General features: G+C 47.6%; 1 protein-coding gene across 2 annotated transcripts in view; it reads right to left on the reverse strand.

Annotated features, from left to right (window-relative positions):
• The window catches only part of INTS4 (integrator complex subunit 4), an 83,115-nt gene that overhangs the window by 28,597 nt on the left and 27,879 nt on the right, over positions 1-26,639 (reverse strand). For both annotated transcript variants that reach the window (XM_063951296.1, XM_063951295.1), the window contains exons 8-10: positions 24,005-24,125; positions 11,996-12,067; positions 5,156-5,330 (exon numbers count right to left, since the gene is read on the reverse strand). In XM_063951296.1, the coding sequence (XP_063807366.1) occupies positions 5,156-5,330; positions 11,996-12,067; positions 24,005-24,125 (368 nt within the window). The remainder of the gene's footprint in view (positions 1-5,155; positions 5,331-11,995; positions 12,068-24,004; positions 24,126-26,639) is intronic.

Here is a 26,639-nt window from a genome sequence, read left to right on the forward strand (position 1 = left end):
AACTAAAATGCAGCACAGGTATGGATGCATAGTATACTTGACGACACAGAGGTAGAGCAGTGGACTACTGTACCGTACTGCTATATACATACTGGTGGCAGGGCCGGATTAAGGCTCCAGGGGGCCCGGGGTACTTTAGACAAGGGGGGCCCCGGAGGACTAAATATAGTGTATATAGGAAGGGGAGGTTCCTTACATGTGTCTATCTATCTAAGATAGATAAAAGTATAAGCAGAAAGCTGTTGGAGGCAGTAACAAAATATAGCACATATTATTGAATAGAAAATTAGCATATGTATACACTGTAGAAAAACAATATCACACTGTAGAAACCCCCCCTGCTGCCGATACATCACCGTAGGTGACAGGCACAGATTTAAGAGAGGAACGATCGGGGCGCTCGCCTACCCTAGCACACTGCTGCTTTTCAGTGTGATGAGACACACTGTCTCGGTGATGGAGGAGCAGCAGGAGATGGTGTGGCTGCTGATCCCGGCCTTCCTGTCCCTGGACGATGTGTTCAGCATAACAAAGAGCCCAGGCTCCGAGCTACAGGACCTGACCAAGCAGTGCGGCCCGAAGTCGGTGTCCAGGGTGGTCCCACAAGTAGGCGCGGGTTCTTGAGCTGCTTGAGAGCTTTGCGGCAGAGGGTGGGAGGGAGGGAGCAGGAGCTGCTGATCGGGACGATGTAGAATATGCATATGGCCCGGGAGGAGGGCACCACATCGGTGAGTCTCACCCCTTGGTGCCGGTACCTGGCAAACGGAGTGGAACTGCAAGTCTCAGCATTCTGACACTTGTAGTTTCAGTCAGCAGCAGCCCGTTGCCTACAGCAGTCAGCAGATGTGTAGGCTCTACATATATTGGATGTGTCTGGTTATCTATAGATGCAAAAATTACACACATCCCTACTGCACTGTGTTGGCAGGATTATAATAACAGGAGCTCTTGTATTTAATTACGTTTGCCCCTTTATAATAATAATAATAATAATAATAATAATTTTTTATTATTATTATTATTATTATTAACAGCTTCTTCAAAGTTGTACAATAAAGAATAAATACAATCAGGTAACTGTCTCCAGCCATGGGTTAGGTATTCAGGTGAATCAGAGTGTAGGCATTTATTATATGCTAGGATCCAATGCGATCGCCCCCCTTCCGACGAGGAGAGCTGGCTGGGGCTAGGGGGGTAGCTGCAGCGGTAGTGCACAGATTATCCGCCAGGTAATGTAGTTTCTATGGGGCTGGCTGGGTGACACACCGTCTTCCTCCCGAGTCCCAAACGTCCCCCTCTTACCACCGCATACTGCTGCTGGCTATCTATCTATCGACTCCCCAGACTTTTACTATATATATATATATATATATATATATATATATATATATATATATATAGCAAATAAACTCCGGCACTCCAGTCCTCCCCCTCAGGGTGTACCTCGCTCCGATGCCCTCCCCAGGGATCCTCTCCCTGACATGTACCAACAACCAAAATCAGAGGCGGCACTCGGAGTCTTAGAAAGCACTAATACAGTTTTTTCACTGCTTTCTAAGACTCCAAGTGCCGCCTCTGATTTTGGTTGTTGAGAGAGAGATATATATATATATATATATATATATATATATATATATAAATAGAAATACAGAAAATCCCGGCACTCCTCTTATATTCTGTTAATAATGCTGCGGTGCCCTCCCAGAGGCAAAGTCCTCAATAGATATAGTGGCGAATAAGGGTGGCACTCAAGCAGACTGTTGCAAGTGTAGATGATCAGTTTTTATTGAACCGACATGTTTCGGGGACTAGCCCCGTCCTCAGGGCCTTAACAACCCAAACTGAGCAGAAACCAAACATTTAAACCCAACCCCAGACATACAATCATGTGAAAATGTCACTCACCTGCTCCACGCAGCCGTGCGGACTTCCAGACGCCGAACAGCTCATTCACGTCGCTCAACCCTGACGACATCCAGCGGCGCCGCGTCTCCATAAAAAAGCACTAGAGAAGGGTCAGAGTGATCAACCCTTCGCTCGACACTGCTTAGAATTTAAACATGGAGTGGCTAGCATTAGGGCTATTTTAATAGACCATGTTCCCAAGACACTTAGAGGGGGTGATAGGGATCGAGCCCTATTACAGCATGAATCTAGATGTATGTCTGGGGTTGGGTTTAAATGTTTGGTTTCTGCTCAGTTTGGGTTGTTAAGGCCCTGAGGACGGGGCTAGTCCCCGAAACATGTCGGTTCAATAAAAACTGATCATCTACACTTGCAACAGTCTGCTTGAGTGCCACCCTTATTCGCCACTATATATATATATATATATATATATATATATATATATATATATATACACACATACATATCTATATCTATATATATATATATCTGCTCCCTTATGCTTGCCTCTTTGGAACCCCCCCCCCCCTTTACAAAACATGCGTTTGCCCCTGTACAGCATACCTACATCCACACAGCATACATACACACACACACACACACACACACATATACATACATACATACATACACACACACATACATATACCCTCCAACATTTTACACACAAAACCCGGTACAAATTAGTAAAGGGGGCGTGGTCACGAGTAAAGGGGCGTGGTCACGCCCAGTTTCCAATACTTTCATTGTAAAGTAGAGTCAAAAACTGGTACAAAGCCTTTTTGGCAGGTACAGTTGGAAGGTATGATAGCTAGCATACACACACACACACACACACACACACACACACACACACACACACACAAATAGCATGCATACATCACACTACACACCTACAAACAAACAGCATACCTACAAACACACACACACACACACACACACACACACACACACACACACACACCACTAACCAATTTAAGAGAAGAGGAGGAGATTCTGCCGGAGTCCATGTGAGTTGAGCACAGGAGCTACTGCCGCTGCACATGCTCAGCAGCTCCTTCCACGGTGAGTTATGTCTCCAGTACAGAGAGCTCTGCTGATCAGAGCTCTGTGTGAGGAGCATTCACAGCTGCTCATTAGTGCCTGTGGGTGGCCCCGCTGGGTGCAGAGACGGAGACCAGGCTGTCTCAGTCTCTGAAACACAATTAGTCTGCGGGGGAAGGGGAAGTTTGCTGAACTTCATTAAAAAAAAAACATGCAAAACTGCCAGTGCTTGACGCAGGCACGGGGGGCCCTTAGATTTGGGGGTCCCAGGGTAAAGTGTCCCCGGGCTCCCCCCTTAATCCGGCTCTGACTGGTGGTCAGCAAAATTCTGCACTGTCCTCCTACTATATACTACAATGCAGCACAGATATGGAGCGTTTTTCAGGCAGAGAACGTAGATATTTGCAGCACACTGAGCACAGATATTTGCAGCACACTGAGCACAGATATTTGCAGCACACTGAACACAGAAACTGAGAGAACGCAGCCACGTCCTCTCGCTATCATCTCCAATGCACGAGTGAAAATGGTGGCGACGCGCGGCTCCTTATATAGAATACGAATCTCGCGAGAATACGACAGTGGGATGATGACATTCGGGCGCGCTCGGGTTAACCGAGCAAGGCGGGAAGATTCGAATCTGCCTCAGAACCGTGTAAAATGGGTGAAGTTCGGGGGGGTTCGGATCCCGAGGAACCAAACCCGCTCATCACTAATATTAAGGGAGTAAAGCTTGGGCGGTTTCCTGCAGCCAGAGAACGTAGGAGCCGCCCACCATGGGCAATCCATCAGCAACAAGACAAGGGGCTGGTGAAGTACTGGCTGTCCTGTCCCCGTCTTGACTGTTCTTTTTGAAGGTACAGCCAAGCAGGAAGATGTACACTCTGATCAATGATATCATTATGATCTAGAAAACGTGTTCTATTACTGACGGCATGACTAACCATGTACCACAAAAGGTGTTCTATGCCCCAGCCATATATACAGTAATGCTAATCAAAGAGTTTAACTATATATATATATATATATATATATATACACTGAGCAATGTACCCGGCACTCCACCTTGAAACAATCTGGTTCTGGTGCCCTCATAAAGGGGATATAGGCAAACAAACGATGCGGCACTCACGAACACTTGATAAGAATCACAGACACTGGCAAAGGTAACTTCAACGTTTCAATCCTTTAAGGATTTTCGTCAGGAGCAATTGTATTGTATTTGCTCCTGACGAAAATCCTTAAAGGATTGAAACGTTGAAGTTACCTTTGCCGGTGTCTGTGATTCTTATCAAGTGTTCGTGAGTGCCGCATCGTTTGTTTGCCTATATATATATATATATATATATATATATATATATATATATATAATCACACATACACACACACATATAAATAAAAATGGATATTAAAAATTTACTTTGCAATATATTGAACAGTTCTGTTGGATGTCACATGTTAAAACACAACTTCCTTTTAAAATATAAGATATACTGCCCTTAGAGGGCAGATTATCATCATTATAAAGCAGCATGTTTTGAACACAGGCTCTTGCAGACATTAAGGGCCGGATGTAATGCCATCTGATTTCGCCGTACGTGCCGAGCTCTGATTTTTATTTTTTTAAAGGGGCAATCATTTACAAGGCATGGTTTTGCCTTGTAAATGACTGCCCCTTTAAAAAAAAACGTCCAAGTTCGGCCGGCATGCCACACCTCCGTCTATCTCGTACTTCATTAGAACCTGCCGGTTGTAGTTTGACTGAGAACTCTACATCCATGCATTGTTTTAAACCAAATAAGACTTGCGCGCAATGGGACTGAGGCAGAGCTGGGAAGAAATCGAGAACACGTCTCTTCTGAACTGCATAAACGGACAGTGTGTGTATACTGACCTGTATGCATCCTGCAGTGTGCCCAACCCTATGTCTACACTTGATTCATTATCATCTGTGCGCACCTGCACCATGCTATGTGCTAGAGAGATGAACATTACAGCCTAGCTACAGCTCTCCAGTCTCAAGTGTACCTGTAATCAGAACCTACAGGCCTCTGTGCTCCCTTACACTGCACTCTGTACCAGCCCCGATGTGTCTAATTATTCCTAGGGCATATTTGTCACCATGGATTATAACCACAGAGGAGAGGGTGTAAATCACCCCGTGTGAAGATGGGATTGTGTATACATAGAAAAATGGTCACCATACCGTACATCTCGTCCTCCAGGCCGTGAACGAAAGCTCCGCAAGCCCCCGACTCTATCAAGTTCACAGCTTCAGTGTCCAGTTCTTCCCGCGGGGCGTCATCGCCCCACTTCCTGCCGCTGGAAAACTCTCCGGAGCTGTACAGCTCTTTAGCTCGCTCGTGCGCCGTTCGTTTCCTCTAAGTGAACGGAAACAGCAGGAGAAATAAAATCTCCGATGTCCTTACCTTACTGATACACAGACTATATTATTACTGCTACTGTAACCAAGCTTGTGTCCATTATGCATTATGTTCTAAAATGTTAACAGACGAAAAGGAAACAAAAAAAATGAAAACAGCATAAAAGATTTCGATGTCGGCTGTAATGTGCAAGTGAGCATAGAGACCGCAACTGATGAAAAGAATTGCATTAATTCAGTGGTACCCAAACTGGGTGCCTCGAGGCACTTGCGGGGGTGCCTCGGGTTGATGGTCCAGGACCATATCAAATTACTTATGGTCAATGTGATAAGTAAAACCAGAGCCAATCATAAAACATGCGGGCAATCAGAAACACGACCCTGTCCACTACCAGATAACTGGTCCAAAGGATGACAAGTAAGCACAATTTACTTAATATTTGTTCCTGAATTTATCAATGACAAACTTTTGGCCTTGGGGTGAAGTGGAAAAAAAAAAGAAGAGGATTTTGGTACTTACCGATAAATCCATTTCTCTGAATCCACTCGGGGACACTGGAACTCTTCAGACAGCTAGGGTGTGATGGATGCAGACCGGAGGTAGCACAATCTAAATAACAAATTTATGCACAGCTGGCTCCTCCCACTTCACGCCCCATAATCCCTCAGTTTGAAAACTTTTACAGAGAGAAGAGGGAACATGAAAACTAAGGCCCTATGGAGAGGAACCAACCAGTCAAACAGCAACCAAGAACCATTAACATAATAATGAAAACTGTATGAATTAAATTTAACAAGAACACACAGGCTGACAGCACCGAGGCAGGCGTCCAGTGTCCCCGAGTGGATTCAGAGAAATGGATTTATCGGTAAGTACCAAAATCCTCTTTTCTCTTTCATACACTAGGGGACACTGGAACTCTTCAGACAGCTGGGGACGTCCCAAAGATACTCCCATGGGCGGGAGTGCTGTCCGAAGCCTGCAGAACCAAACGTCCAAACCTGGTATCCCTAGACGCAAACGTATCAAACTTGTAAAATCGAGTGAACGTGTGTGCTGATGACCACGTTGCATCTCTACAAAGTTGGGTAGTGGAGGCTCCACTAGCCGATGCCCACGAAGCACCCACTGATCTGGTGGTATGGGCACCTACCCGAAATGGGACCCTCTTACCACTAGAGATATAAGCCTGATGGTAAATCGTATCCATCTGGCTAGAGTCTGTTTAGATGCCGCCCAACCCTTCTTGGGCCCATCATACAGAACATACAAAGAGTCAGGCTTTCTAATAGAGGTTGTAGCCTGTACGTAAATTCTTAAGGCTCTGACCACATCCAAAGACAAGGCCTCTTCCGCAAATCCCTGGAAGGAGGGGACCACAATAGGCTGGTTAATGTGGAAACCTGAAACAACCTTAGGGAGAAACTCCGCTTTTGTATGGAGCTCCGCTCTGTCCTCATGAAAAACGAGAAAGGGACTTTTACAAGATAGAGCTCCCAACTCTGAGACCCTTCTTGCTGATGCCAAAGCTAGGAGTAGGGTAACTTTCCAGGATATCTATTAAAGAACTTCCTTCTCCAAAGGCTCGAAAACTGCCAATTTAAAAAATGTAAGCACTAAATTTAGATCCCACAGAGCAGTGGGAGGTAGAAAAGGTGGTTGTATCCTCAGCACACCTTGTAAAAATGTCTGAACCTCCTGTAAGGACGCCAGACATTGTTGAAACAGAATAGAGTGCGCCGAGACTTGTACCTTCAAGTCTCCCAACCTCAAACCTCCATCTAAACCATTTTGGAGAAACTGAAAGAGTCTATTAAAGCGGAACTCTCTGGAATGCCACCCCTTAGACTGACACCAGTCTATGTACTTCTTCCATATTCTAGAGTAATGTGCCGCAGTGACTGGCTTCCTTACCGCTAACATGGTGGGGATAGCCGATTTCAGAAGACCCCTGGTCTCTTAGAATCCTGGTCTCAAGAATCAAGCCATCAAACGTAGACGGTTCAAGTCTGGGTGAAGGAATGGGCCTTGTGAGAAGAGGTCTTCTCTCTGAGGCAGCCTCCAAGAATCTTCCGCCAGGAGTCCCCTCAGGTCTGAGTATCAACTTCTGCAAGGCCAATCTGGTGCTATTAAAATCACCCATGCTCTTTCCTTTTTCACCTTCTTGAACACTCTCGGCAAAAGGGGTAACGGCGGAAAGATGTACACTAGGTCGTATGACCAGGGAATCGCCAGCGCGTCCACTGCTTCTGCTGCTGGATCCCGCATCCTGGCCACATACCTCGGTAACTGATGGTTGTTTCGAGAGGCCATTAGGTCTATTTGTGGTAGTCCCCACCGTCATACTACTGTTTCGAAAACCTGTGGATGCAGACACCACTCCCCTGGATGCATAACTTGGCGACTGAGATAGTCTGCTTCCCAATTTTCCACTCCTGGAATGAAGACTGCTGACAGGATTATGTTGCGCTTTTCTGTCTAAGACAGGATTCTTGTGGCCTCCCTTAATGCCATGCAGCTTTGTTCCACCCCGACGGTTTATGTATGCCATTGCCGTCGCACTGTCCGACTGTACTCTCACGTGTTGAGCCCTCACAAGGTCCTCTGCCAGAAGAAATGCATTGTAAACGGCTTAGTTCCTAAACATTTATTGGAAGTCTACTCTAATGCAGTGACCATCTTCCCTGAAACTGATGGTCTTCCAGTACAGCTCCCCATCCTCTGAGTTGTCAGAATCTTCCAATCCCAAACCTCTTTCCCGCTGCTAGATTCTTGTGGACCAAACACCAAATCAACGAGGTTCTGGCCACGGGCGACAAGTGAATCTTTTGGTGGAGAAGCCAATGCTTGCCTGCCCCCTGAGCAATCAGATTCAGCTGAAAAGGTCTGGAATGAAGCCTGCCATATTGGATTGCTTCGAAGGATACTACCATCTTTCCAAAAAGCTTTACACAAAGATGCAGAGAGACCATCTGTTTCTGCAGAACCTGACGTACCATTTCCTTGATGTCTAGAATCTTGTCTCCTGGGAGAAACACTTTCAGATGTATCGTATCTAAAATGAGACCTAGGAATTGAATCATCTGCGTTGGTTGTAGGTTGGATTTTTTTAAATTTATGATCCATCCGTGTCGAATCAGAAACTGATGGGTGGTTAGAGCATCCTGGATCAACTGGTCCTGAGAGTGAGCCTTGATCAGGAGGTCGTCCAGATATGGGATTATCGTTACCCCTAACGATCTCAACTTCGCGACTATGACTGCCATGATCTTCATGAAGATTCTCAGAGCTGATTATAGGCCGAATGGTAGGGCTCTGAACTGGTATTGATTGTTGCCCACTGCAAAACGTAAATAGACTTGGTGTGGGGTCCAAATTGGGATATGAAGGTACACATCCTTTATGTTCATGGACAACATGAACTCTTCATGTTCCAAACCTGCAATAACCACTGTACCGACTCCATCTTGAACCTGTAAACTTTCAGGAACCGATTCAGAACTTTTAAATTGAGGATTGGCCTGACAGACCCATCCGGTTTTGGCACTACAAAAAGATCTGAATAAAATCCCATTCCTCTGAGAAGTCGGGACAGGCATAATTACTTCCGTTTGAAATAACATTTGAATCGCCGTATCTAATGCCCTCGCTTTTTGAGGACACCGGGGAAGGTCTGTTGTAAAGAATTGACTGTGAGGGCGTTGTGGAAATTCTATTTGGTATCCCTGGGAAATAACATTGTTGACCCAGACCTCTGGTGAGGTTTTGGCCCAGGTGTCCCAAAACCTTTCCAACCATGCGCCCACCATAGGAGACTCAAGATGAGCTGGGAGACAGTCATGCCACGGTCTTGTCTGCAGGTTTTGGTTTGGCCTCTACCTCTGTTTCCATGAGCTTGACTGCCAAAAACTCTTCCTCTAGCTCAAAAGCATTGAGACCTAAATTAATTGAACACCGGACCAGAATCATTTCTTTTGATCGGTGGCGTGGTTCTAGGATACGTGGTAGGCAGAAAAGTGGATTTCCCTGCTGTTGCCTGTGAAATCCACTTGTTTAATTAATTCCAGACCGAATAAAGTCTCCCCTACAAAGGGGATCGCCTCCACTGCCTTCTTGGAATCAGAATCCACTTGCCATCCTCTGAGCCACAGAATCCTTCTGGCAGATATGGCCGAAGCCGAGATGTGTGATGCTATTCTGCTAGCATCTTTTGTAGCTTAGCAAACGTATGTAGCTGACTCATGTATATGCTCTGCTAGTGTAACTATTTCCTCTTGGCTGTTATCTTCCTCTACAGCCTGAACAATATGACCAGCCCATGCTACAATAGCCTTGGACACCCAAGCACTAATAATTGTGGGTCTGTGTGATGCTCCAGCAGCCACAAAGATAGATTTTAATGCCGTATCCAACTTACGATCTGACACATCCTTTAGCGTAGTCACGTTTGGTATTTTTTGACAGTCTTGCCAGTGAGGCGTCCACAATCGGCAGGACCTCCCGCTGAAGACATGACACCCTTGGGTAGTGGGTAATTAGCTGTAAACTTTTTTTGGAATCTGGAAGCGTTTATCAGGCTGCTTCCATGCATCTCCCATTTGATCCTGGAGAGTCTGAGGAATTGGAAAAAACGCTGTTTGCGGTTTCCGAGACGCAAATAAATCAAAGACCTCAGGTTCCTTAACTACTTCTTCCTTGAAGTTAAGGACCTGTTTTACCTCCTCAATAAGGGAAGCTAATCCCTTGACAACAGCATCCTCCTCCTGAGGACTGACATCCATAATTTGCTCTACTGACTCTCCCTCATCCTCTAGGAGGACCCTCCTCCTCAGACTCTTCCCGCAGGAGAGGGAGTGGTCTCTTTACCGCTTTAAGAACATACTTTTCTACTTTTGCGGGCGGAGTAATTCTAATTAGAAATTCCTCCATAGTTTTGGAAAACCCTGCTGCCCATTTCTAAATGTTGCTTGCGGGATTCCGCCATTTCTTTAGAAAGATCTGCTAGAGCCCTCTCCCATGACGCAGACAGACCACTGCTCCTAGGTTGTGCGTCCATTCCTAAACATGTGTCGCACATGCCGGAGCTGCCAACATTAGTGCTCTTTTTACAACATTTTGAGCATACATAGCAAGTCTTTGTGGTCTTGGTTGGTGCTTTTGAGATGTTAAAATACACACACCACTCAGCAGTGCTTTCACCCTATTAGAATAGGAAGAGAAAGGCCGTAGGGATATAGGGAGCAAAAAGAATGAGTCACGCAGCTGGAACTATATTTGCAAAAAAATAAAAAAAAATGTAACCAGCCTGACATTGCAACCCTCACACCTTGAGTGGGTTGTTAATTCTGTTACTCCTCCTCTGCAGGACCTGTCAGCAGTGTCCCTTGGAAGATAAAAACATATAGTTTTATGTAACTTGTATTCAGAGAGATCACAGCAGCAGAGCCTCCTACTCTAACAGCGCCAGCATACCAGTAAACAGCCTCAGCCTCTTCTACTGCCAGGAAACATATACTTCTATTACTACATGCCCTTCTGTGACTGGCCTCTCTCTATATCCTCCCCTCAGAGAGGAAAGCCCGCTCAAGCTGCGCGCCTACACTAAAAACAAGATGGGCGCAACTAAAATTTCCTGGTCACATCATAGTCACTCCAGCCGCCATCAGTCTACACAGAGCCTCTTCCAGCTCCGCTAACCTCCTCCCGCACCCGGGAACCTGATCAGCAGCTTCCCTCCCCATCTACCTGGATTATTTTCTACTTGTGTGCGCTGCCAAGTCTCCGCTGTCCCAGCAGCGACTGCAGTGGCTCCCATGTGCCCGCTCCGGAGCCTCGGGTCCCACCGCGGCCGGACCTCCTACAGCCCCAGCAGCGTGTCTGTCACTAACGCGGCTGATCTATGAGCAGCTGTTACGGGGAATAACTCACTGCAGGGGGAGACGGTCACTTTGCTGCCCAGCGCCTAATCTTTACCTCAGTGATTACTCATTCTGCTGCTGATTAACAATCTCCTGACAGAGATGCCGACCCCTTCAAACAGGAACTTGGAACCTTTGCCCCTCCTTTCAGGTAGGTTGGCTTGGCTCCAGACAGATCATTATTTTAAAAATTAAACCTTTAGTGGAGCAGGAGCTCCTGTCCTGTGCTGCACCTCCAGCACAATTTTTCAAAACTGAGGGATTATGGGGCATGAAGGGCGGAGGAGCCAGCTGTGCATACATTTGTTATTTAGATTGTGCTACCTCCGGTCTGCATACTTCACACCCTAGCTGTCTGAAGAGTTCCAGTGTCCCCTAGTGGATGAAAGAGAAATTGCTGGTACTCTAGGGCAGTGTTTCTCAACCTCGGTCCTCAGGTACCCCCCAACAGTTCATGTTTTCCAGGTCACCTAGCAGTTGAACAGGTGTATTCATTACTCACGGACACATTTTAAAAGACCCACAGGTGGAGCAAATTATTTCACTTGCAATCCGGTGAGGAGACCTGGAAAACATGAACTGTTGGGGGTAGTTGAGGACAGAGGTTGAGAACCAATGATCTAGGGCACAGTGAGTCATGAAAAATTTGGGAACCACAGCATTAATTACTAACAATGACGTGGTACAGACTTCCAGGCAGGTTCAAAAGAAAGAAAAGTGTGAGTATAACAAAGATTCACTTACCCGCAGGTCGGACATGAGTTTCTTGTCAAGCGTCTGCTCCAAGAAGTGGGGGCTAACTTGCTGCATAGACCCCTAAAACACAAGACAGCATAAGAGGTAAGTACCGTTTCAGGAGGTATACCGGGGTTGTTCCAAAAAAAATGTCACAATTAGCAGAACCAACCTCTCCAGCAAAAGACCACAAGCCACATTGTTAGTCAACTTTCCTTTAAAAGACCAATCAGCTATAATGCTCTATATAGAAGATTCCATATACAGATTATTGCAGAGAGTAAGGTCTTACAGATGTGTCCTCATACATTTACCCTCAGTTATGCCATACGGCGCTAGCCGCCCCAGTGCGACTAAGCTGCTACAGGAGCTGTAGTGGAGTAGCTTGTTCTTCACATTTTGGTCACATCGCAGGCACAGCGAAACACCACTCCCAGGGCACTCAAGATGCTGGGAAGCAGCTTTTTACATACAAAGATGAAGCACACCAGCACTTGTAGTGAGAAAAAGCTGCGGCTGCTGTACTGTAGCACTTCATATACAGATTCACACTCATTCATGCACAGATGTACAAGTGTCACATAACAAATGGATCATCGGAAGTCAGCAAAGGAGTTTTGTTGCTTCCAGTTGTTTTATTTATGCGGATAAGATACATATTTTGAGTTGCCCGGAACCTGTCACGCTGAGAGGATCTGGCTGATGCGACAGTATAGGAGAACACATCGGTATATAGAATTTCTCACCATCCACAAGGGATATTGGGGGAAACTAGTACGATGGGGTATAGACGGGTCCAAAGGAGCCAGTGCACTTTAAATTTTTATTCACTGGGTGTGCTGGCTCCTCCTCCTACAGCTCAGTTTAGAAAAAAGTGCCCTCAGGAGAGGATGCACATTCTGCAAGCTCCAGAGTTTTCTTCAATTTCATTTCAATCTTTTTTTTTTTTTTTTCGATATGCTGTCTAGGCAACAGCATACTGCGCCGAGGGAGTTAGGGGGGGGGATGAACGGTCACCGGCCTCACGAGGTGCAGAGCCGCTTCCCCACTGCAGGACAACCGTCTTGAGGAGCTGTTTGTTCAGCGGGGCACTGCGCCTTGGCTGTCGCAGCACATGCCTAACGCTGCCTGAAGGTGACATCGGCAGTGGCGTATATCAATCGACAAGGAGGGACAAAAAGCAGAGCCTACATGTGAGAGGTGTCAAAGATACTCCTCTGTGTGGAAAGAAACGCAAGAGCCATGTTAGCAATCTTCATTCCGGGTGTGGATAACTGGGAGGTGGACTGCCTGAGTCGTCACGATCTCCACCAGGGGGAGTGGGGTCTCCACCATCTGGTGTTCTAGCAGATCATCGACCGGTGGGGTTGCCCACAAATAGACATGATCGCTTCTCGTCTCAACAAGAAACTTCCCTGGTATTGCTCGAGGACCAGGGACCCTCAGGCGAGGGCGGTGGATGCACTGGCGTCACCTTGGCCGTACCGGCTGGTCTACCTGTTTACTCAGATCCCATTGCTCCGAAAAGTACTAAAGCGAATCAGGAATCAAGGTGCCCAGGCAATTCTGATTGCCCCGGACTGGCCTCGAAGGGCGTGGTACGCGGATCTTCTGGACACGTCCGTCAAAGACCCTTGGCCTTTACCACTATGAAGTAATCTTCTTCAACAAGGTCTGCTCGTCTACCCGGACTTACGGCGACTTTGGTTGATGGCATGGAGGTTGAGTGGAACATCCTAGCTCACAAGGGCCTTTCCAAAAAGGTTATTGCTACCATGGTCCAGGCCAGGAAACCTGTGACGTCAAAACCCCATCATCATATCTGGAGGAGATATATCTCTTATTGCGAGGAACGCACGTTTCCGCCTGCAGAGTTTCACTTGGGACATTTCCTGCAGACTGGTGTGGATAAGGGCTTACGTCTAGGTTCCACTTAGGTCCAGATTTCAGCTCTCTCAATTTTCTTTTAGAAGAAATTGGCTGTGTTGCCTGAAGTTCAGACCTTCTTACAAGGGATGCTCCACATACAACCTCCCTTTGTGCTGCCTACAGCACCCCTGGATTTGGATGTAGTGTTGAAATTTCTACAGTCCTCCTGGTTTGAACCTGATGACGGTAGAAGACAAGTACCTTATGTGGAAGACAGTATTGTTACTGGCCCTGGATTCTGCTCGACGTGTTTCAGAATTGGGGGCCTTATCGTGTAAAAGTCCGTACTTGGGCCCTCATTCCGAGTTGTTCGCTCGGTAAAAATCTTCGCATCGCAGCGATTTTCCGCTTAATGCGCATGCGCAATGTCCGCACTGCGACAAGTAAATTTGCTATGCAGTTAGGAATTTTACTCACGGCATTTTCATCGTTCTGGCGATCGTAATGTGATTGACAGGAAATGGGTGTTACTGGGCGGAAACAGGCCGTTTTATGGGCGTGTGGGAAAAAACGCTACCGTTTCCGGAAAAAACGCAGGAGTGGCCGGAGAAACGGAGGAGTGTCTGGGCGAACGCTGGGTGTGTTTGTGACGTCAAACCAGGGACGACAAGCACTGAACTGATCGCAGATGCCGAGTAAGTCTGGAGCTACTCAGAAACTGCTACGAGGTGTGTAATCGCAATATTGCGAATACATCGTTCGCATTTTTAAGATGCTAAGATTCACTCCCAGTAGGCGGCGGCTTAGCATGAGCAAATCTGCTAAAATCCGCTTGCGAGCGAACAACTCGGAATGAGGGCCTTGGTCTTTTACGAGGACAGAGCGGAGCTCCGGACTAGACAGTTGTTCCTGACGAAGGTTCTCTCCGCGTTTCTCTGAATCAACCTACTGTGATTCCGTCCAGTTCTGACGCCTCTGCTCCTCTGGAGGCATTGGATGCTGTGCGGGCCTTGAAGATATATATCAAGCGTACAGCTCAGGTCAGAAAGACGGATTCCTTGTTCGTGCTCTATGATGCGCAGAAAAAGGGTTGCCCTACTTCAAAGCAGTCCACTGCTCATTGGATTAGGCTTACTATCCAACAGGCCTATGTGTTGGCAGCCTTACCTGTTCCTAAGTCTCTAAAGGCCCACTCTACTAGATCAGTGGGCTCTTCCTAGGCAGCTGCCCGTGGAGTCTCGGCCTTGCAACTATGCCGAGCTGCTACCTGGTCGGGGAAGAACACTTTTGTGAAGTTCTACAAATTTGATACCCTGGCCAAAGAGGATAACTAGTTTGGGCAGGTGGTGCTACAGCAGTCTCCGCACGTTCCCACCCATTCTGAAAGCTTTGGGACGTCCCCATCGTACTAGTTTCCCCCAATATCCCTTATGGATGCTAGAGAAATAGGATTTTAATACCTACCGGTAAATCCTTTTCCCGTAGTCCATAAGGGATATTGGGGGAAACTAGTACGATGGGGTATAGATGGGGTCCAAAGGAGCCAGTGCACTTTAAATTTCTTCAACTGGGTGTGCTGGCTCCTCCCCTCTATGCCCCCTCCCACAGGCAGTTATAGGTTAAAAAAAAAAAAACGTGCCCGAAGGAGAAAGGACATATATATGAGAGAAGGAACATGATAAACACAAAAGGTGGTGAGATTTACACACCAGCACACCACTAACATACAACAACAGCAACAGCTGAACAGGTAACTATACAACAAGAACCTGCAGAAAAGTCCACGCACTGAGGGGGTAATTCCAAGTTGATCGCAGCAGGAAATGTTTTAGCAATTGGGCAAAACCATGTGCACTGCAGGGGGGCAGATATAACATTTGCAGAGAGAGTTAGATTTGGGTGGGTTATTTTGTTTCTGTGCAGGATAAATACTGGCTACTTTATTTTTACACTGCAATTTAGATTGCAGATTGAACACACCCCACCCAAATCTAACTCTCTCTGCACATGTTATATCTACCCCCCTGCAGTGCACATGGTTTTGCCCAACTGCTAAAAAATTTCCTGCTGCGATCAACTTGGAATTACCCCCTGAGGCGGGCGCCCAATATCCCTTATGGACTACGAGAAAAGGATTTACCGGTAGGTATTAAGATCCTATTTTTAGCAGTGGACTACAGGCAGGGTCACTAAAGCAGAAATAAGGGCCACTGTGAAGACGTTACCATCAATGCTGAAGTAAGAATAATTTACCACCTACCAGAAGGTAGGAGCTATCACACAAGATATATGCAGAACAGGACTTTGCCAGCCACCAAATATTTACCATGTTATTCACAGTCTTCACTTATAATACCTAAATTACCATAATTATAGCATATACGGTACAATCCTAATGTATGGATCATGCAGCACTGATGGCTCCTCCTTTTTCCAGTTAGTAGGAACAAGCACCACCAATGCCAACTAAAAATCACTTCCTCCTCTAGCATAAGAGAAAAGCAATGGCCAGGGCAGCACGCATAGCGCAGTGCGGGAGAAGAGCAATGGCCGGGCAGCACGATTAGCTCAGTATAGGGGGAGAGTAATGGCTGCATAGCATCCTTAGCTCAGTATAGGGGGAGAGTAATGGCCGGGCTGCATAGCATCCTTAGCTCAGTATAGGGGGAGAGTAATGGCCGGGCAGCATGCTTAGCTCAGTATAGGGGGAGAGTAATGGCCGGGCAGCATGCTTGGTTCAGTGTCAAAGAAAATAGGATTTTGATACCTACCGGTAAATCCTTTTCTCTTAGTCCGTAGAGGATGCTGGGTATAGACGGGATCCGCAGGAGACATGGGCACTTTAAGCCTTTAAAAGGGTGTGAACTGGCTCCTCCCTCTATGCCCCTTCTCCAGACTCCAGTTATAAGAACTGTGCCCAGGGAGACGGACATTTCGAGGAAAGGATTTTATTGTTAAACTAAGGTGAGATTCATACCAGCTCACACCTCAAGCATGCCATACAACTTCGCATTCAACATAACTCAAGGCAACGGCCTGAACAATGTCAGCAACAGGCTGACTATAACGTAATCCAATCTGTGTGTAACCATAACTAATAACTGCAGACACAGACCGCACAGGGACGGGCGCCCAGCATCCTCTACGGACTAAGAGAAAATGATTTACCGGTAAGTATCAAAATCCTATTTTCTCATACGTCCTAGAGGATGCTGGGGATACCATAAGAACCATGTGGTTTATAGCAAAGCTCTAGAACGGGCGGGAGAGTGCGGATGACTCTGCAGCACCGATTGACCAAACGTGAGGTCTTCGTCGGCCAGGGTATCAAACCTGTAAAATTTTACAAAAGTGTTTGGACCCGATCAAGTAGCTGCTCGGCAGAGTTGTAATGTCGAGGCCCCCCGGTCAGCCGCCCAGGACGAGCCCACCTTTCTGGTAGAATGGGCTTTTACCGATTTTGGCAAAGGCAATCCAGCCGTAGAATGAGCATGCTGGATTGTATTACAAATCCAGCGTGCAATAGTCTACTTGGTAGCAGGAGCCCCAATTTTGTTGGGAGCATACAGGACAAACAGAGCCTCTGTTTTCCTAATTTGAGCCGTTCTGGCGACATGCATTTTCAAAGCTCTGGCCACTTCCAGAGATTTCGACTCAATCAAGGTATCAGTAGCCACTGGCACCACAATAGGTTGGTTCATGTGGAAAGATAAAACCACCTTCGGCAGAAATTGCCGACGAGTCCTCAACTCTGCTCTATCTACATGAAATATCAAATAAGGGCTCTTGTGAGACAAAGCCGCTAACTCAGACACCCGCCTCGCGGATGCCAAGGCCAACAGCATGACCACTTTCCAAGTGACAAATTTCAACTCCACCTTCTGTAAAGGCTCAAACCAAGGTGATTGAAGGAACTGCAACACCACGTTAAGATCCCATGGTGCCACTGGGGGCAAAAAGGGAGGTTGGATGTGCAACACACCTTTCATGAAAGTCTGAATTTCTGGAAGGGAGGCCAAGGGTTTCTGAAAGAAAACCGATAAGGCTGAAATCTGTACCTTAATTGAGCCCAACTTTAGGACTGCATCCACACCTGCTTGCAGAAAATGGAGAAAACGTCCTAACTGAAATTCTTCCGTAGGAGCCTTCTTAGATTCACACCAAGACACATTTTCTCCAAATACGGTGGTCATGTTTAGACGTTACTCCTTTTCTAGCCTGAAGAAGTGTGGGAATGACCTCACTGGGAATACCCTTTCGGGCTAGGATTTGGAGTTCAACCGCCATGCCGTCAAACGTAGCCGCGGTAAGTCTTGGTATACGCACGGCCCCTGTTGTAACAGGTCCTCGCGTAGAGGAAGAGGCCAGGGATCTCCGATGAGTAATTCCTGAAGATCTGGATACCAAGCCCTCCTTGGCCAGTCTAGAACAATGAGGATCGCCTGAACCTTTGTTCTTCTTATGATCTTTAGAACTTTTGGAATGAGAGGAAGTGGAGGGAATACATACACCGACTGAAAAACCCACAGTGTCACTAGGGCGTCCACTGCTATTGCTTGAGGGTCCCTTGACCTGGAACAATATCTCTGAAGCTTCTTGTTGAGCCGTGACGCCATCATGTCTATTTGAGGAGTTGCCCATAGACTCGTCACTTCTGTGAAGACCTCTTGATGAAGACCCCACTCTCCTGGATGGAGATCATGTCTGCTGAGGAAGTCTGCTTCCCAGTTGTCAACTCCTGGAATGAAGGTCGCTGACAACGCGCTTATATGCCTTTCCGCCCAGCGGAGAATCTTTGTGGCCTCTGCCATCGCCGCTCTGCTTTTTGTTCCGCCCTGGCGGTTTATGTACGCTACTGCAGTTATATTGTCCGACTGGATCAGTACGGGCAGATTTCGAAGAAGATGTTCCGCTTGAAGAAGGCCGTTGTAAATGGCCCTTAACTCCAGAACGTTTATGTGTAGACAAGTTTCCTGGCTTGACCATCTTCCCTGGAAGTTGTCCCCCTGCGTGACTGCCCCCCAGCCTCGGAGACTCCCATCTGTGGTTACTAGGATCCAGTCCTGGATCCCAAACCTGCACCCCTCTAGGAGGTGAGAGCTGTGCAGCCACCACAGGAGTGAGATTCTGGTGTTTGAAGACAGGACTATCTTTCGGTGCATGTGCAGGTGGGATCCGGACCACTTGTCCAACAGGTCCCACTGAAAAAATTCTGGCATGGAATCTGCCAAACTGAATGGCCTTGTAGGCCGCTACCATCTTCCCCAGTAATCGAGTGCATTGATGGATTGACACTTTTGCTGGTTTCAGAATTTGTTTGACCAGATTCTGAATTTCCAGAGCCTTTTCCACTGGAAGAAAAACTCTCTGTAATTCTGTGTCCGGAACCATTCCCAAAAACGACAGCCGCTTCGTCGGAGTCAACTGCGATTTTGGCAAGTTTAGGAGCCAACCATGATGTTGCAGAACTGTCAGGGAGAGTGAAATGTTCTGGACCAGTTGGTCCCTGGATCTCGCCTTTATCAGGAGATCGTCCAAGTACGGGATAATTGTGACTCCCTGCTTGCGCAGGAGAACCATAATTTCCGCCATTACCTTGGTGAAAACTCTCGGAGCCGTGGACAGATCAAACGGCAACGTCTGAAATTGGTAATGAGAATCCTGAATTGCAAACCTCAGGTAAGCTTGATGCGGAGGATATATGGGGACATGTAAGTAGGCGTCCTTTATGTCCACCGACACCATAAAATCCCCTTCCTCCAGACTGGAGATTACTGCTCGGAGAGACTCCATCTTGAATTTGAATCTTCTTAGGTAGAAATTGAGGGATTTTAGGTTCAGAATTGGTCTGACCGAATCGTCCGGCTTCGGGACCACGAACAGGCTCGAATAAAAGCCTTCTCCCTGTTGTGACGGGGAAACCTCGATAATTACCTGATTTTGACACAACTTTTGTATTGTGTCGCATACTACCTCCCTGTCCGGCAGAGAAACTGGTACGGCCGATTTGAAAAATCGTCGAGGGGGAACGTCTTGAAACTCCAATTTGTACCCCTGGGACAATATTTCTAATACCCATGGGTCCAGGTCCAAGCGAACCCAGAACTGACTGAAGAGTTTGAGACGTGCCCCCACCGGTGCGGACTCCCGCAAAGGAGCCCCAGCGTCATGCGCTGGATTTGTTAGAAACCGGGGAGGATTTCTGCTCCTGGGAACCTGCCACTGCAGGTGATTTCTTACCTCTTCCGCTTCCTCTAGTAGCAAGGAAGGAAGAACCTCGGCCCTTTCTGTATTTATTGGGCCGAAAGGACTGCATCTGATAGTGGTGTGTTTTCTTTTGTTGTGGAGGAACATAAGGTAAAAATTATGACTTACCCGCGGTAGCCGTAGATACCAAATCAGCGAGACCGTCACCAAACAAGACACCATCTTTATATGGTAGAGATTCCATATTTTCCTTGGAGTCAGCATCAGCATTCCATGGATGAATCCACAAAGCTCACCTTGCCGAGACTGCCATGGCATTGGCCTTTGATCCCAAAAGGCCTATATCTCTTGCCGCTTCCTTTAGGTAGGCAGCAGCATCCCTGATATAACCCAGCGTTAAGAGGATGCTATCCCTATCTAGGGTATCTATATCAGATGACAAGTTATCTGCCCACTTCTCGATAGCACTACTCACCCACGCAGATGCAATTGTTGGTCTGAGCAGTGTACCTGTGGTGACATAAATGGATTTTAACGTAGTTTCCTGTCTACGATCCGCAGGATCCTTAAGGGCTGCCGTGTCAGGAGACGGGAGAGCCACCTTTTTGGACAACCGGGATAGAGCCTTGTCCACCATGGGTGGTGACTCCCACTTTTCTCTATCCCCAGAGGGAAACGGATATGCCGCCAGAATCCTTTTGGGAATTTGAAACTTTTTGTCAGGATTTTCCCAAAGCTTTTCAAAAAGAGTGTTCAGTCCATGAGAGGGAGGAAACGTTACCTCAGGTTTCTTTTCCTTGTACATACAGATCCTTTTATCTGGGACAGCAGGGTCTTCAGAGATATGCAATATGTCTTTTATCGCCACAATCATGTACTGAATGCTCTTTGCCAATTTTGGATCTAATCTGACATCACTATAATCTGGGCAAACGAACGTTTTTGTGACCCCGAGGGAGTCTGAACTTGTAATAACACATCCTCCACAGATTTCCTCCATGCCTGGTTCTGAGATTCAGATTTATCTAATCTCTTGGTAATTAGAGCCACATTAGCATTTAAAGCATTCAACACATTTACCCAATCAGGAGTCGGTGGTGCCGACAGGGTCACCCCCACAGCCGTTTGTGTGCCTAATACAGTCTCCTCCTGGGAAGAGCACTCAGCCTCAGACATGCCGACACACGTGCACAAAACACCAACAAACACACTGGGCATATAGGGGACAGACCCACAGTAAAGCCTGTCAGAGAGACACAGAGGAAGTTTGCCAGCTCACAACCCAGCGCTTAAACCCGGTTCTGAACCAGTTACAGAATGTCCCAGACCTGCAGCGCTTTTATAATAACTTATATTGCACCAAAAATCACTGTGCCCCCCCCCTCCCGCCCGTTTTGCACCCTGTTACTTTGTACAGCAGTGTGAGGAAGGACCAGCGTCTCTGCAGCTTCTGTGAAGAGAAAATGGCGCTGATGTGAGCTGTGAGGACTAAGCCCTGCCCCCATAATGGCGCGCTTCAACCCCGCTATTTTTCAAAATCTTTATACTGGCGGGGGTTAGGACAGTGGCTTGGCACCTTGTCCCCTCTTGCCAGTCACTTTTTTTAGAGGTGTATATGCTGCCCAGGGCGCACCCCCCCCGTCCTGCACTCTTCTGCACCCTGTAGTGCCGCTGAGTGTGGGAGCATGGCGCGCAGTGCGGACGCTGTGCGGTACCTCTAGAGCCGTCACTGAAGTCTTCTGACTTCTGGCTCTGCAAGGGGGGTGACGGCCAGTTCTGGGAATGAGCCCCTAGGCGTCCCTAGTGATCAAACCCTCAGGAGCTAATGATGTCCTGTAGCCAAGAAGCAGAGCCTTTAACTCACTGGAAGTAGGTCTAACTTCTCTCCCCTAAGTCCCACGAAGCAGGGAGACTGTTGCCAGCAGATCTCCCTGAAAATAAAAAACCTAACATAAAGTCTTTTCAGAGAAACTCAGTAGAGCTCCTCAGAGTGCATCCAGTCTGCCTGGGCACAAGTCTAAAACTGGAGTCTGGAGGAGGGGCATAGAGGGAGGAGCCAGTTCACACCCTTTTAAAGTCTTAAAGTGCCCATGTCTCCTGCGGATCCTGTCTATACCCCATGGTTCTTATGGTATCCCCAGCATCCTCTAGGACATATGAGAAAAGCAATGGCTGGGCAGCATGCTTAGGTCAGTGTGGGAGAAGAGCAATGGCCGGGGCAGCACGCTTAGCTCAGTGTGTAGGGAGCAATGGCCAGGGCAGCACGCTTAGCTCAGTGTGGGAGGACACCAATGGCCGGGGAAGCACACTTGGCTCAGTACAGGGAGAAGAGCAATGGCCGGGCAGCATGCTTAGCTCAGTGTGGGAGAAGAGCAATGGCCGGGCAGCACGCTTAGCTCAGTGTGGGAGGAGAGCAATGGCCAGGGAAGCACACTTGGCTCAGTACAGGGAGAAGAGCAATGGCCAGGCAGCAGGCTTAGCTCAGTGTGGGAGGAGAGCAATGGCCAGGGCAGCACGCTTAAGTCAGTGTGGGAGGAGAGCAATGGCCTGGGCAGCACGCTTAGCTCAGTGTGGGAGGAGAGCAATGGCCAGGGAAGCACACTTGGCTCAGTACAGGGAGAAGAGCAATGGCCAGGGCAGCATGCTTAGCTCAGTGTGGGAGGAGAGCAATGGCCAGGCAGCAGGCTTAGCTCAGTGTGGGAGAAGAGCAATGGCCAGGGCAGCATGCTTAGCTCAGTGTGGGAGAAGAGCAATGGCCAGGGCAGCACGCTTAGCTCAGTGTGGGAGAAGAGCAATGGCCAGGGCAGCACGCTTAGCTCAGTGTGGGAGAAGAGCAATGGCCAGGGCAGCACGCTTAGCTCAGTGTGGGAGAAGAGCAAATGGCCAGGGCAGCACGCTTAGCTCAGTGTGGGAGGAGAGAAATGGTCGGGGAAGCACACTTTGCTCAGTACAGGGAGAAGAGCAATGGCCGGGCAGCAGGCTTAGCTCAGTGTGGGAGAAGAGCAATGGCCAGGGCAGCACGCTTAGCTCAGTGTGGGAGGAGAGAAATGGTCAGGGAAGCACACTTTGCTCAGTACAGGGAGAAGAGCAATGGCCGGGCAGCAGGCTTAGCTCAGTACAGGGAGAAGAGCAATGGCCGGGCAGCAGGCTTAGCTCAGTATAGGGAGAGAGCAATGGCAAGAGAGCACACTACCTTCAATATAGGAGTAGATAGAGGGCAGGGGAGCTTGTTTAGATCCATATAGTACAATGGCTGGGCAACACGCATCGCTTAGTGTAGAAGAGCACTGGCCGGACAGAGAGCACAGCACAGTATAGGAAGGGGTACAGTGGGCTTAGCTCAGTATAAGAGGAAAGTGGGGGCTGAGTAACACCCTTAGTAGTGTATAGGAGAACATGGACCACGCAGAGCATTTCGCACAGTATAACAGTGTATAGGAGACCAGGGACCATGCAGCGCATTTCGCACAGTATAGTAGTGTATAGGAGAACATGGACCATGCAGTGCATTTCGCACAGTATAGCAGCGTATAGGAGAACAGGGACCATGCAGCGCATTTCGCACAGTATAGCAGCGTATAGGAGAACAGGGACCATGCAGCGCATTTCGCACAGTATAGCAGCGTATATGAGAACAGGGACCATGCAGCGCATTTCGCACAGTATAGCAGCGTATAGGAGAACAGGGACCATGCAGTGCACTTCACACAGTATAGGAGGGGGTGAGACAGGGACAGGCAGCGCAATGAACACTGTCAACCTGTCAATTACTTACTTACTATGGTCTAGGAAAGCCAAGACAGTGTTAGTTTGGCTAGACAGTGATTACAGTGAATTTGAGGAGTCGGAGATGTTAAAACTATATCTTGTTGATGGTTAAGAGAATTGACATGAATGTTCAAAGAAGCATTTAGTCTGAAACATCATTAGCTGACAGCTCACCAAAAGTTTGCAGGCCTGAACCCTGACCACCCATGATCCATCGCTGACCATGTGGCAGACTTTCCCGAAAGCATCATCCACCAGGCGGATTTCCTCATTGGAGGATGGAATAGGAACAATACTGGAAAGAGATACAGAAAAAAATGAGCAACTAGGAAAAGCATCTAACAAAGACAAAACAACTAGCAGTATGAGCAATGCTCCCCTACTGAAGAAACATTGTATAAGGGATATTGGGGAGACTTGGTACGATGGGATATAGATGGGGTCCAAAAGGAGCCAGTGCACTTTAAATTTCGTCAACTGGGTGTGCTGGCTCCTCCCCTCTATGCCCCCTCCCACAGGCAGTTATAGGTAAAAACGTGCCAGAAGGAGAAAGGACATATATGAGAGAAGGAACATGATAACAGAAAAGGTGGTGAGATTTACACACCAGCACACCACTAACATACAACAACAGCAACAGCTGAACCGGTAACTATACAACAAGAACCTGCAGAAAAGTCACCGCACAGAGGCGGGCGCCCAATATCCCTTATGGACTACGAGAAAAGGATTTACCGGTAGGTATTAAAATCCTATTTTCTCTAGCATCCAAAAGGGATATTGGGGAAAACTAGTACGATGGGGACGTCCCAAAGCTTCCAGAATGGGTGGGAACGTGTGGAGACTGCTGCAGCACCGCCTGCCCAGACTGGGTATCCTCTTTGGCCAGGGTATCAAATTTGTAGAACTTCACAAAAGTGTACTTTCCCGACCAGGTAGCAGCCTGGCATAGTTGCAAGGCCGAGACTCAACGGGCAGCTGCCCAGGAAGAGCCCACTGATCTTGTAGAGTGGGCCTTTAGAGACTTAAGAACAGGTAAGGCTGCCGACACATAGGCCTGTTGGATAGTAAGCCAAATCCAACGAGCAATGGACTGCTTTGAAGCAGCGCAACCCTTTTTCTGCGCATCATAGAGCACAAACAAGGAATCCGTCTTTCTGACCCGAGCTGTACGCTTGACCTAGATCTTCAAGGCACGCACAGCATCCAATGCCTCCAGAGGAGCAGAAGCGTCAAAACTGGACGGAACCACAATAGGTTGATTCAGATGAAACACGGAGACCACCTTCGACAGTAACTGCTGTCTAGTCCGGAGCTCCGCTCACTCCTAGTAAAAGACCAAGTAGGGACTTTTACACGATAAGGCCCCCAATTCTGAAACACGTCGAGCAGAAGCCAGGGCCAGTAACATCACTGTCTTCCACGTGAGGTACTTGTCTTCTACCGTCATCAGAGGTTCAAACCAGGAGGACTGTAGAAAATCCAACATTACATCCAAATCCCAGGGTGCTGTAGGCGGCACAAAAGGTGGGTGTATGTGGAGTACCCCTTGCAAGAAGCTCTGAACTTCAGGCAACACTGCCAATTTCTTCTAAAAGAAAATTGAGAGCGCTGAAATCTGGACCTTAAATGGAACCCAGATATAAACCCTCATCCACACCAGCCTGCAGGAAACGTCCCAAGTGAAACTCAGCAGGTGGATACATGCGTTCCTCGCACCAAGAGACCTATCTCCTCCAGATAGGATGATAGTGTTTTGATGTCACAGGTTTCCTGGTCTGAACCATGGTAGCAATAACCCTCTTGGAAAGGCTCTTGTGAGCTAGGATGTTCTGCTCAACCTACATGCTGTCAAACGAAGTCCCCATAAGTCCAGGTACACGAACGGGAATGGTCCTTGTTGAAGATCGCTTTTTAGTGGTAGAGACCAAGGGTCTTCGACAGACATGTCCAGAAAAATAGGATTTTGGTACTTACCAGGTAAATCCTTTTCTTTGAATCCATAGAGTACTCTTGGGATATGGACGGCTTCCGTAGGAAACAGGGCACTGAATATTTAAATTTAGAACACTCCACCCCTCCATATCCCAGATTACCTCAGTGTTTTTTACTGAGCCGAACAGGAGCTATAGAGAGGTTGACGATGGAGTATTAAATATAACATAACGGACAACAATGAAGTTGACACATAACGTTACTGACAACTAAACAGTTGACACCATATCCACCACTTGATAATTTGAACCAGTCGGTGAGAGAGTGTGTTACCATAAGATCCCCTGAACTTACCACAAACCAAGTAAAACTGCTCTGGGTGGGCGTCCAGTGCCCCCTATGGATTCAAAGAAAAGGATTTACCTGGTAAGTACCAAAATCCTATTTTCTTTTTCATCCACTAGGGGTCACTGGAGTACTCTTGGGACGTACCAAAGCTTCCCCTGTGGGCGGGAGCGCTGTTTGGCACCTGTAACACTAGGCGGCCAAAGCTAGATGCTGATGCCGCAAACGTATCAAACTTATAAGAGCGCACAAACGTGTGCACGGAAGACCATGTAGCTGCACGGCAAAGCTGCATCGTGGAAGCTCCACGACCAGCTGCCCATGAAGTTCCCACAGAACGTATGGAATGAGCTGTTACTGATGTAGGCGGCTGTAACCTAGCATGAAGGTAAGCCTGACGTATGGTCAGTTTTATCCATCTTGATAAGGTCTGCTTAGACGCTGGCCAACCGATCTTGGCAGCATTATAGAGAACAAACAACGTATCCATCTTACGAACTGTAGACGTTCGGGATACATAAACGCGTAA

Source organism: Pseudophryne corroboree, chromosome 2, assembly GCF_028390025.1.
Source record: "Pseudophryne corroboree isolate aPseCor3 chromosome 2, aPseCor3.hap2, whole genome shotgun sequence".
NCBI lineage: Eukaryota > Metazoa > Chordata > Amphibia > Anura > Myobatrachidae > Pseudophryne > Pseudophryne corroboree.